This window comes from Talpa occidentalis, unplaced genomic scaffold (assembly GCF_014898055.3).
Source record: "Talpa occidentalis isolate TD23 unplaced genomic scaffold, MPIMG_talOcc4v2.1 talOcc4.3, whole genome shotgun sequence".
Classification (NCBI taxonomy): Eukaryota; Metazoa; Chordata; class Mammalia; order Eulipotyphla; family Talpidae; genus Talpa; species Talpa occidentalis.
This window is the reverse complement of record NW_023603184.1, coordinates 102,416,180-102,429,673: the sequence shown is the minus strand read 5'-3', so window position 1 is coordinate 102,429,673 and position 13,494 is coordinate 102,416,180. Positions and strand designations below refer to the sequence as shown.

The 13,494-nt window shown below is 41.0% G+C and overlaps 1 protein-coding gene across 2 annotated transcripts in view; it reads right to left on the bottom strand.

Moving 5' to 3' along the window:
- METAP1D (methionyl aminopeptidase type 1D, mitochondrial) overlaps positions 1–6,709 on the bottom strand; it is a 76,365-nt gene extending 69,656 nt beyond the window's left edge. Inside the window, exon 1 of one of the 2 annotated variants that reach the window (XM_054699857.1) lies at positions 6,604–6,709. In XM_054699857.1, coding sequence (XP_054555832.1) covers positions 6,604–6,643 — 40 coding nt within the window. In that variant the 5' untranslated portion in view covers positions 6,644–6,709. The remainder of the gene's footprint in view (positions 1–6,603) is intronic. The other variant, XM_054699856.1, reaches the window with a different exon arrangement.
- Positions 6,710–13,494: the final 6,785 nt, after the last annotated feature.

Here is a 13,494-nt window from a genome sequence, read left to right as displayed (position 1 = left end):
GTAGGCCTGAACTAAAGGATAGGGCTGTCAAAGCAGGGCACAGAGGCCAGGTCCTGCTGCTCAACAGCCGGACTGCACACACATAAACTACTCAGAAAGGAGCTGTGGCCAGGCTGGGGGCTGAGAGTTGCCAGTTGGACCTATTGACCTAGACAACCAATTAAGGCATATTCAAGGTCTACTGAACAGAAGTCTTTTAAACTAGGCTAAATCTCTGTGAAACATTGCTAATTTTTTTCTCCTCAGACTTTCTAGACTTAAGCCATAAGAGCTGGAAGACCAATCTGATATGGGCACTGGAAAATATGACACACTGAACATTAGAGTGAATATAATTTTGGAAACAAACCAGGTATTTGATGAACACTGAGGGATCTAGTAGGTATGCTTGATGAGAAAGTGTACTAGGAAGGAATTTAAGATCAAGGTCAGGAATGATTAATATGCATGCAGGAAGTCATCAACATTGAAGCATAAGCAATATGAATCTCATTAAATCTTCAATCGCTTCCTATTGCCTGAAGGAATTGGTAGTCTAATGATTAAAGCAATAACATTAAAGTAGAAAATGGCATTAGAAAATTAATCTGACCCTCATAAAAGAAGCAGGCACAACATACTAATCTACCTAAGTCAACTTTCTAAGACTGTTCTTAGCAGCTATGAGTTTTCTCTATAGTATAATTAATCTCCTTGTCCCCTGAGTTAGAAGGCTTTGCTGAAGTGACTGGTGACAGAGATGTTAAGGGCTTTCCTTTTTTTTAATGCAGGTAACTGATCATCTTTCACATGCCCCCACGGGGCCTTCGTACTGCTATCTAGCTGTCTGTCTCCCACTTATTCACTGTATCACCGGAGCACAGCACTTCCCCACACCCCAGCCTTCTCCAGCCATGTTTTACTCTCTTTTTTGACTGTAGCGCCGCTGTGCTAGCAATGCCCTGAAGACCAGCTATTCACAGAGCATAAAGTTGGGGAGAAATGAAGAAGAGCTGTCAGAAAGGAGCTGTCTTCTAGAACATCACTTCCTAGAGAAGCTGGTTTTCAGCAGTAACAGCCAGTTGGCAGAGAGTACTCGAGGGTGCTCTTTTCACTCCAACCTATTTCTGTTTGATCCTATAGGAAAATAATAATCTTACTGATGACAGAGACAGTATATGAGGCCCCAAATTCAGAGTCGTCACAATACTACGAAGGGCAAATAAGAAGGTAATATAGAGAGATAAAAGAATCTGAAAAATTAATTTTCCTAATTTAATGTTTCAATAATTAATAAGCTTTCCCTTGTGGATGTGGTAGAAATATTTTTAAATCACAGTCATATGACTAGAAGGCCTCCTTAGGAAAAAAATCATTTTAGAAAAGACGACTCTTTCTACTTAAATGGTGAGTTCATGGGTAACTTTTACTTTCTTCTTTTACATTTCTATAATACCTTAATAATACCACTGTGAATAGATTAAGGGCTTATTATGTGTCCAGCACTGGGCTAAGAACTGTTGTGGTAGCCAGCTTTTGACATGGTCCCCAGTGACCTAGCCTCCTGGCACTCACTCCCTGGTCAGTCACAGTGTACTGGTGGCAGAAGAGGATGTGGCAGAAGTGATGGAAAGTCACTTCTGAGATTGGGTTATAAAAGATACGGCTTCTGTCATAGCACAGAACTCTGTTTCTCTGTCTTGGTTCATTGGTTTGGGAAGAAGCAGGCCACCCTGTTGTGAGCAGTCCTCTGGAGAGACAGGTGGCAAGAAGCTAAAGTCTCCACAAGGAACTGAGGCCAGCCAAGATCCATGAGAGTTAACATGGAAGCAGGTCCTTCAGCTTCAGTCAAGTTGTGGGATGACTGCAGCGCCCGCCAAGAACTCAACTACAACCTAAGCCAGAGGCACCCAGCTAAGCCACATGGCTTCCTGGCCCTCAGAAACTGCTATAATGAGCATCTGTTGTTTGGGGTAATTTATTACACAGAAGTAACTAATATAGCTGTACTGCCATTATTTCTTTTAATCCTCATAATAGGTCGGTAGGTTATGTACTCATCTCACCCCCCTTTTACAAAGGAAGAAAGTTTAGACTGGTTAACTAACATGTGTAGGGTTCTACACCTAGTAAAGCAGCCTGATTTGAAAACCAACATTTTTAGCACCGTTATACAGCCTTCCTTATACTCCTGTAATCAGAAAATACATTGTAAAGATATTTTCAGTCCTAGAAAAATAAATTTCCAATTTTGCCCTTATGTCCACACAAAACTTATACCCCAATGTCCACAGCAGCATTATTCTTACAGTCAAAAAGTGGAAATAACCTAAAATTATCAACATATGGTAAATGGAAAAACAAAATGTGACATATCCACAGAATATTATTCAGCAATAAGAAGGAATGAAGGAATGATTCAGGCTACCATATAAGCTACATGAAATAAGCCAGTTGCAAAAGACCACAAATACATGTATGATTCCGTGTATTTGAAATGTCCAGAATAGGCAAATGTATAGAGCTAGAAAGCAGATCAGATATTAACTAAGGCTAGTGGGGACAGGAGGATTGGAGAGTGACAGAAGTGATGATTGCACAACTCCATGACTACATTAAACACCACTGAATTTTACAGTTTAAAGAGATAAGTTGAACAGTGTGTGAATTATTTTTCAATAAAAATTTTTTTCTGAAGAGGAAAAAACCTTCCACACTTATCTATGGCCACCATCAACTGCCACTTTTCATTCATTCCTTTCCCTGCTAAAGTTTTGGTCCACGTCACTATGATCTCCCAGTGGTCAAAATCTTTTTTTTTTTTAAAGATTTATTTATTTATACAAGCACTGGGTACAGTCAGAGGCGCGGGAGAGTGAGAGAATTCACCAGAGCCAGAGCGGGGAGCAGAGCAGGCAGAAGGACCGAAGTACACTGCTGAGAGGGACAGCAGGCGGCAGGAGAGGTCTACGCGCCATGTGGGACCCTCACCCGGTGGCTGGAGATCGAACCGGCGCTGCAGAGGCTGCGGGCAGCTTCGCAACCCAGCACTCAACCACTGCGCCACTGGGGAGGCCCATCAGTGGTCAAAATCTTGACTGAATTATCCCAAAACCTTCTCCTGAACCTTTTTTCCTGACTAGATTCTGCCAATTACTTTTTTACTTTGATGACTGTTCTCCTTCCTTTGGTCACTTTCTAATCTAATTGCTTCTCCTTATACCATTTCTCCTTTTCCATGCTGCATTTTTTGCTCTAGTTCAGGTTCTATCACTTTGTTTCTACAACCACCTCCTAAATGACTGAATGGCTTTCCCTCTCCAGTATCTCAAGAATACCAACAGCAGCAGATTAAAACAGACATACCATTTCACTTAACTATCAAAAACCTTCAGCAGTCTTTTGCTCCCTATAAGATAAACCCTGAGCTGGCCTTCAAGATTCTCCACGATCTGGCCCTAAAATGTATTAATAATCTTCATGTCCTATATTTCTTCATGTCCTATGTTTCCCCAGGAGAAACTCTCAGCTCCAGCCAAAGCCTCTGTTGAAGAAACATCTACACGTATCTAACAAAATCTGATTTTCCCACCACCTCTTATCTCTTTAGGAATATCCCCTCACTCCATTCCACAGTCTCACTGCTGATCACCTTACTCATCCTTCAAGTACTTACTATGTGCAGACACTGTGCTCCAGGCTTTAGGGAGACAAAGAGGAAGAAGGTAAGATCCTTGCCTGTAAGAAGCTCCCACTCTAGGAGGGAAGATAGAGATGTAAAAAAAAAAAAAAACAAACACTTCTGAGGTAAGTTGTTTTTTTGGTGTTTTTTTTGTTTTGTTGTTTTTTTTGACATAGGAGAATGGGCTATAGGCCAGAGTGCGGGGGGTGGTGGGGGGAGTGTGTGTGTGAGAGGATTTACCTGAAACAGAGTGGGGAGCAGAACAGGTAGATTTATGAAATATACTGCTAGGGGGAACAGCGGGCAAGACAGGGAAGGTCTGCTGTGCCAGAAGTGGGTTAGCTCCCTGGCCGGGACCAAGCTCTTGCTGTAGGGGTGACAGTGCTGAGACGTAACCCCTAGGCCACCAGGGAGGCCCCTGAGATAAGTTTGTATGATTTGCTACAGGATGATACTGGTTGTAATAAAGGTATGCCATAATTGCCATGTAAGCAGAGTGTTTGGCTTGGGCAGCGGCAAAAAAGTTTCAAAGGAGATAAGGCATTAAAGTGTGGTTTTAAAGGATGAATGCATTGCTTGGTGAAAAAGGACACTGCAGGCAGAATGATTATAGAGGCACACAATAATAAACCTTAGCAGAGACAAGAGGATAGTAAACTGCTAGAAGCTGAAAAGGTAAACTGAGACCAGACTGAGATGAAGTTGTCCTTCCATGCTAAGGGAGTCTGACTGTATCTCAACAATGAGAATGGAGATTCTTTATCATGAAATATCATATCTGAATTTTATTTTTTTTTAAGTAGTTTATTTATTTATTTATTTATTTATTTATTTATTTATTTATTTATACAAGCACTGGGTACAGTCAGAAGCGCGGGAGGGTAAGAGAATTCACCAGAGCCAGAGCGGAGAGCAGAACAGGCAGAGTGACTAAGTACACTGCTGAGGGGAGCAGCGGGCAGCAGGAGAGGTCTGCACGCCATGTGGGATCCTCGCCTGGCAGCCGGGGATCAAACTGGTGCTACAGAAGCTGCGGGCAGCTTCGCAGCCCAGCCCTCAACCACTGCACCACCGGGGAGGCCCCATATCTGAATTTTAGAAAGATAACTTTGGTTGTGCGGATGATCAACTGATGTGGAGACCAGTTACAAGGATCCTGTCTAGCTGAGGGATGGAGATGATTTGTACCCAAACTGCAGAAAACTAGAGTGATCCAAGAAAATGGCATTTGCTGACTTCCCTTTTCCGGATCACTACATCTCTTCTTGATGGCCCATTTTTCCTCCCTTTTCTCATCAGAAGATCCCCTTTTTAGCTGTTTCACACAATGAGAGATAGGTTATAGGAACCAATAACCTGACCTGGCTTCCCTATAGCACTACCATCTGAAATATAAGTGCCAAAAATTATAAAACCTTCAAAGAAACCACATATGTATGTATGTGGTGTGTCTGTGTGTGTTTGGACTCCTGTAACTTGACTATCTCCCCAGATCCTTTTCAACCATTACCTGCAGCACACAAAAAAGAAGTCTAAACACCATTATTTTTTGACAAAAGAAGAAAGAGAAAAGTAACTTGATTAGTAAGTATTCCTGACTGGGGCCCAAATCTTAAGAAATGTAAATTGGTGCTCTTTTCACAAGGCAACTCTCTCATGTTGATCTCCACTCTTCCAAACAGTCCAAAATGCTGCCAATATCACCTTCCCTTTGCACCTCTCACCTCAAATCTTCCTGTGTCTCCTTACTTGACTCCACTAACACTGAAATACCAACCTCCTACACACACACACACACCCCCCCAACCATACTTGTCCTTGCTCACCCAAACTGTACACCTATTTCCTATGGAGAGGCCATGCCATGCAGTAGAGAAATGAAAACTTAAAAAAAAAAAAAAAAATCATGTTCAAACGCCCATTCTAACCTCCCACCATCTGTGTTTCCATTGTCATATTACCCAGTCTCTGCCTCATTTTTCTCATCTGCAAACAGGGAATAATGCCTATCTTGGCTTTTGTTTGTTTGTTTTTTTTTTTTGTGGGACCCTCGCCAGTGGCCGGGGAACGAACCAGCACTGCAGAGGCTGCGGGCAGCTTTGCAGGCCAGCGCTCAACCGCTGCGCCACCAGGGGAGGCCCCTATCTTGGCTTTTAAAAGGTAGTTAACATATGTAAAAGTGCTTAACACAGTATCACCTACTTAAAAGGCACATAATATGCGGTAACTATTTACTATGAAAATAATATCTACCTCAAAGGACATGCCTGATATCTGAGTCCCTCAAAATATTTAGTTCACCTCTTCCCCCATCTTTGAAACAGCTTTCTAGTTCTTTCCAACAAAGATTCAGAAACTAGTTCAAATCCAACAAAGATTACTCTAATTCAGTTGCAAAAGTATAGTGTACATTTACTAAAATCTCACCATTCAACCAAAAAAAGCAACCCACATATAATTTCTCTTTTTCTTAACTTTAAGAAACTGGTGACGAACAATCACATTTTCAAGTTCCCCAAAAGACGGCTTGTACCCTGCCAAGAGATACAACACATACTCGTTGCCTTCTCTGTGGCAACTGGGTGTCCAGGCGCATTTCAGAGGTTCTGAGGGTTTATTGCTTTGCAGTCGGAATGAATAAGTTTGGTACACAGCAGTGGGGAAAGAAAACTTAAGACAAAGTCTCCTAAAACTCAAGGAGTGGCTGGGAATAGATGCTAGGCAGTGACGTGGTCGTGGCGAGTAACGAGTGAACAAATGTGCGTCTTCCTGCGGGGTCTCAATTGTGTCACCGTGAGTGCCGGCGCAGTGGCCGCGGCACCGACAGAACTCTCTTGCGCGCCGGGACGTCTGAGGGCGGGCGCGTATATCCCTTGGAACCCCGATGCGTAAGGAGTGGGCGACGGTGCAAACCCCCGCGCGGCTGTCCTCCTGTTGCTTACCTCTGCGGACGAGCAGGTGGACACCGCTGGGCGCCGCCATGTTGGCGTCGGTCACGTGGCCAGGAGCGCCGGCCCCCACCCCGCCCGCCAGAGCCGTCCAGTCGCAGCCCTGCCGAAAACCCGCGGCGCCGGGACCGCCCGAGGGAAGCGCGCGTGCGCGCCGGGGGCGGACTGCGGGAGCCCTGGCGGCGGAGCGGCCCCGGCGCCCGGGCCAGCGAGGGAATCCTCGGTTGGCTCCGGCTGCGAGAGACCCGCTCCAGCCGCAGCTCGCGCGCTCGCTCGGAGTCCCCGCGTCCAGGTGCGATGGAAGAAGCCTGTCAGGTAAGTGTGGCATCCAATATTTGTAGCATCAACATTTTGGTGCATGGAAACGTGAAGTTAGGAGGAAAAAAATAAAGCACAATCTAGCGTTCAACATAGCACTTTGCATCGTCTGCCACTTTGTTGTAAATGATTTCCCTAGATACAGATGGAACGTAAAATTTGGTTCAAAGTCACTAGTTGCCCCTTTGCTGTCCCAGAATCTACATTACTCAGCAGACTCCAGACAAGACAGAATCTGTGTGCCGCCGCAGAATCTATTTTAGGTACCCCAGTGGGTGTATCCAGGGGACTTCTCCCCAAGGACAACTCCCGGCCGGCGGTATTAACTGGAGTCTTAGTTTTAAATTTGACGTTTGAGAACGGGAGGATGACGTCTGCCACCTGCTCTGCCAAAAGATGAAACAGACATAAGGCCAATTATGAGTCAAGGGAACTGATGTCTTCCTCGTGATGACAGTGCCCATTTTTACCAAATTTCCTATTCCTCTTACTCTGCGTTTTGGGGTAGATTTCCATTTTCTTGGTAGCCTGGTTTCCGGCGAAGCATCCGAAACTCAAGAAATGTCTGGTGAAGGAATTGAACTCTCCATGGAACGAGCCAAACCAAGAATGTAATAGTGTCCCAGATTTTAAATGCAGGAAAGCTGTGTAAGGATTAGGGCTAATGTGAGATGTCTCCTAATTAATTTTCAGTTTTTAATTTACACACTGAAAAATACAGACAATTCAGAAATGAGTAACGGGAAAAGCACAAGTCCCCTGCCTCATTCACTGTATGTATCATAGTTCCACTCTGCAGCCAACCGATGTGTGCATTACCCCGACTTTTACAGGTAAATATGCATAAATATTTTATTTAAATATTGCATACTTACTGTTACTGGCAGCTTTTAATACTTCTAATGTCAGGAAGATGGGCATAAAAGAAGCCAAATCAAGGATGGACTATCATTTGTGCAAGTTTATGTAATCTTCATTTCTAGCTCAGCCTAGATATCCACACTTGTTGCTGAACTATGAGGATTTCTTCACTGGATTCCACTACAGAAGTGCTACCTGAGTTCTCACTGTATTTCCTTTTCTTTTTCCTTTCAGTTACAGGGGAATTGTTGCTGCCAGGTATTGCATACTTACTGTTACAACTTGCTTATCGCACTCATCATAAACATCAAATCTTAGAACACTTAGCCCTAGTTCGTTCTTTTTATTGACTTCACAGTCCTGATATTTTTACATTGAACGAGTTAATTAGAGGATACATGCCCTACTTCTTGGAGACCCAGTCTTGTATGCTTTTGGGTCACCTTGAAAGAGAATTATTAATGTTTTCCACTGAGGTAAATAAGATGTATAGGGAATGAAATGTATTCCCACAGGTGATGTCTAGCTTCAACTTTTTCAAAGTCAGGTTAATTCCAGGGAGGTGTTTAAATGTGGTCAGTCTGTCTGCTCTGTAACTGAAGCCAAGAAGCTGAGTGCAGCAAAGGAGCCTGATAGTTAGTGCGGCACAGTCTCAGGAAGTGTGCAGAAAAAGAAAACTAGAAGTCCCTAGCAAAGTGTCAGAAGACATTAAGCCCAATTTTAAATACATCTGATATAGAACACATGGTCATGTAATTCAGCTCAGTGAAAACAAATGCTCAACTTAATTCCCCTGTAACTGAAAGGAAAAAGAAAAGGAAATACAGTGAGAACTCAGGTAGCACTTCTGTAGTGGAATCCAGTGAAGAAATCCTCATAGTTCAGCAACAAGTGTGGATATCTAGGCTGAGCTAGAAATGAAGATTACATAAACTTGCACAAATGATAGTCCATCCTTGATTTGGCTTCTTTTATGACCATCTTCCTGACATTAGAAATATTAAAAGCTGCCAGCATGTGTTCTCCAAATGATCATTTTATGAGGTGTATATGCACACTGACCTACAGGATAAAGGGCTGACCACTGACACATCTAAGATCCCTTGTGATTCTAACATTCTGTGATCTGGATATTGAGGACATTAGAATGCTTCCTTTTAGATGAGTAATCACTATGTGTCTCTTCTTTAACTCACTTCTGGCCTTCCTCCCACCTGTAAAATGAAGGTTAATTATATTGTGATTTGAACTCCCATCACATTCAGATTTTGTACTTAATTCTTGAATAAAATGTTGAATAATTTTTCAAAATCAGGGCTTGAGAAATAAAGGATGACTTTTTCTTCTTATTATTCTGTTCACTTCCCGTGTTCAAAAATTCATTCTTGAATGTCAAAATATTTTTCTTAATTTGATTAGTTATTGTTTTAGAGGTCTTTTAAAAAGTCATGTTTTATTAACGTCTTTTAAAATTTGTTAATCTCTTATATAAGAAATAAATTAGAAATAAATTCTTATAATCATTTTTAAGTTTTTCTTTCCTCTTTAGTATATTTAATGATAGATAGTTTAGTGTAGACTTACACCATATAACTTTTCCCATATTTATAGTTTGTGAAAAATTAAAAAATTACATTGGTTTTCTATAATGTATATAGTGAAATTTGTAATTCAAATTCACATTTTTAAAGTGCTCTAGATGACTATGGACATGAAGTAAATTCCTTTAAAAATAAATTTTGTTTTTTAGTACATATTCCTTTAATTTGTTTCACAAGTTTAGAAAATACGTAATAGGATTATTTGCAATGCAGAACACTTAAAAACGAAGACTATAAAGACTTAGGTACTTACATATCTGTAGGATAAAAGTGTTATATATGAAAACACTGTAAAATGAACTGAAATAACATGTAGCCTACTGGCACCACTCAGATTCTGTAGAGGGAAACTGGTGACCTGGGACCTGCCCAGATCAGTGGGCTTGTTACCTGGATAGCACCTTCATTCTCCCTTCCTGATCCTTCTCAGTGTTGCAATCTGAATCAGAAAAATTAGCCTTTGATCCTGAAATTAGGATCATTTTACCTTATGGCTTGAGAGTATTTCCAATCCTATCCTCTAATTATCTAATTTTAGTGTGAGGGAATATTTTTATGCAGTTACATTTTTTAAGTCAAATAAACATTCTTTCCAGGAACTCGGTGTTCTCCGCAAACATACTCTGTGTACACATGGACTTGCCTGTAAAGTGAGGGCCAACTTCGAGTGATTATATATATGTTCAGGCAGAAAGTTTCCAGAGTGTGCTTTTAGCCAACTTGCTAGCAGAATACCAATCATTACAGTCAATAATGGAAATGTTACTCAGTAATCTAGTGTACCCTTAGAGAAAATGTGTAAATTCTCCATGGTTTTGAGGAAAAGTAATGCCAATGGTGAAAGAGAAATTTAGTGGGTTTCTCTTCGCTATTGCACCTAGTTTTCTTGGTCTTTCACCATGCCAAGAGAGAGCCGGGGCAGGGAAGACAACTTGTTAGGTGACCCTCCTGCCTCTGTCATTTTTAATTTTTCTAATGCTGTTTTCTTAGTCATAATTATTAAGAGTGGAACTAACTCCTACCCCTTTCTAATGCGTGATTACTAATTTGAGATTAGATGACCCTCCTTGAGACCCTCTTACATTAAACTTGTAAAAATTTCAAGGATCTATAACCATTTCTACATCTAATCCAAAGGGGCCCCAAATAGCATGCTGCATTCTCCTCAGCAGTCTGTCAGCGTAAGCAGAATAGATGGGACCAGAGAGATCCAGCTTCATCGTAGGGTGCGGGGGGAAACATTGTCCCAGGTGAGTTGTTGATCTCAGGTACAGTTTGGCCAGCATTCATTTCAAACTAGTTCATCCTCTTGGCTTAGTGTAGGAGGTTATAAGCAATGATTATGCATCACCATAATAGCCTATCCTGCTATAGGCCGATATCCCAGCCTATCCAGTATTAGAACAGCAGCCCACCTGCTGGGATCATGGGAGGGAAGAGTAGAGGGAAGAGGTGGTAGTCCTAGTTTCCCATGCATTGATGCATTTGAGTTCTCTGAGAAACTGCTTGCTTTAGTCAGAGTTGGTTCTTGCAACTGCACAATTTTGAAGTATAAGGCTTCCCTGATCACGTCTCTTAGAACTGACTCTGAGGGAAGATGGGTTAAAGCAGAAAATGTGTATATTCATCCTGTGAAATCTAAATAGAAATGTATGCTACTAGCCACTCTCATGTACTCTCAAATTAGTAATTCCTGGAAAAGTGGCACCTGCTTATCCTCCTTTGGAGAATGAAGAATTCCATTCAGAGTGAGGAAGGAAAGAAGTTTACAAGAGAATTTAGCAATCAATTAGTCAATCAATAAATACATAGGTGCTTACTCTAGACTCCAAGATAATATTTTTGTTCTCATGAAATGAATTGGAAAGTTGAGATTTATAAGATTTCCATAAAGAAAGACCAAACTAGATGCTCAAGGCTATAAGCCCCAGAGGATTAACACCAGGGTTACAGACTCTGGCTATCCCTGACAGCCAAAACCAGCCAAAAATACAGACTATAAGTTCCCAGGAAATTATCTCTATTTACTTCCCTTCATATCTTACAAAGATGAAGGTGAGAAATAAAACTAGCAACAACAAATGTTGGCGAGGTTGTGGAGAAAAAGGAACTCTCCTGCACTGTTGGTGGGAGTGCAAACTGGTCCAACCACTATGGAGAGCTGTGTGGAGATTTCTTGACCTACTAAACATAGAGCTTCCATATGATCCAGCAATTCCACTGCTAGGTATTTACCCAAAGGGCACAGAAACATCAATTCCAAAGAGCACCTGCACCCCTATGTTTATAGCAGCACTGTTTACAATAGCTAAGCTTTGGAAACAACCCAAATGCCCAAAAATAGATGACTGGATCAAGAAGATGTGGTACATATACACCATGGAATATTACTCAGCATTCAAAAAAGATAAACATGCAATTTGCAGCAACATGGATGGAGCTGGAAGGGATTATGTTCAGCGAAATAAGCCAGAAAGAAAAAAATACTGGATGGTCTCACTCATAGCAGGAATCTAGAGAACTTAAATAAGGGACCAGGAAAAAGAATAACTATAAGAAAGAAAATATCAAAATCAACAAACAACTATGAACCAGAGACACTCTTTGGGGGTTGGGGGGCGGGGAAAGAAGGGCTTGGGGTCAAAATAAGGGGGTTGTAATTGTAAGGGGAATATAAAAATAAAATTTAAATAATAAAAAAATTTTAAAAAAAGATGAAGGTGAGAGAAGGGAAATCATACTTCCTTTGGCATCTCTGATCCATACTTGTAAAACAAAAGAAAATGCTTTTGATCTCCTTGGTGGAATATTTTTAAATCCCTGTTTTGGCTTTTCTATTAAAAACATTTTTAAAAATTCTGAAATGTATAATATAAAGTTTCTATATTATTATATATTATAAATAATGTTTTATATAATATACAAATACATGATAAATAATAATATAATTATATTATTAATATTATTATTAGAGAAGTCTCCCAGAAAAGCTGTTAAAGAGTTATTCATCCAGATTTTTTTCTACACACATACCACTTTTCTGGACTTCCTTTGGGAAGACACTTATTTTTACCATGACCAGCCCCACATATACATGGAATAAATGGTTACATGATCCATAGCAAAAGGATAGCAGTGCACAACATTACCTATGCCTTTATTCCATTTCTTTTCCTTTTGCCTTTACTCTGCACTTGTTTCTCTTCTTTTATGCTTTCCTCCCTCCTATAGGATCACTTACTTTGCTGTTTTTATTCTTTCCCTCCTGAAGTGATGGTACATTCCTGGTTTTCTTCTCATATATTCTTATGTTTGCTTGTGAGTCTGTGTTTGCTGTTTAATGCTTAGTGTGTTGAGTAAACATAGATAGTTTTGTTGGACCTGTTAATATAGACAGCAGTTTGACCGTTAATATCAGAGGTTGAAAATATTTGTGATTTTAGTCTTTCCTCCCTAAAATCATGAAGCAGTGTACTCCTTGGTCAGCTAACCATTATGCAAAATACACTGCAGTAAGAATCTCCAAAGTGGAATTATGAAATAACAGGGGGTTTAATAATAGAAAAAAAAACTAGCTCTATGTCCCTTTTCCCCCTTCTATTCTCCGCCTCCATTACCCAAACTGGCTGACAAAATAAGCAGTAGTGCATTTCTTAACTTCTGATCGCCTCTCACTCAACCAATTCTATATTCAAGACTGAAACTGTTAAAACAAACAAGAGGGCAGATGCTGCCTCGACCTCTCTTCCCACTGAACTGAACTCCCCTGTACTCACCCCATCCACTTTAACCCAGAGAATAACCTGTCTGGAGCACATTCTCCTCATCTGAAGTACGCACAAACATCACTGCTTTTTTTTTTTTTTTTTTGGCTTGATAAAGGATAAAGGAAGAAAAGCAGCAGCTGCTGTAAGAGCAGACAGCAAACAAGCCTCACTGTGGTGGCCCCACAGCATTCACAAAGGGGGATTCAGAGAGCTAGGTAAACAAACTGTACAGCCCAAGACTCCACACAGATTCACCTGCCTAAATTATTAATTGAAAAAAAACTTAAGAACTGTCCAGGTGAACTGAGAATCTACTCAAAGCATATTTTTCAACTGGG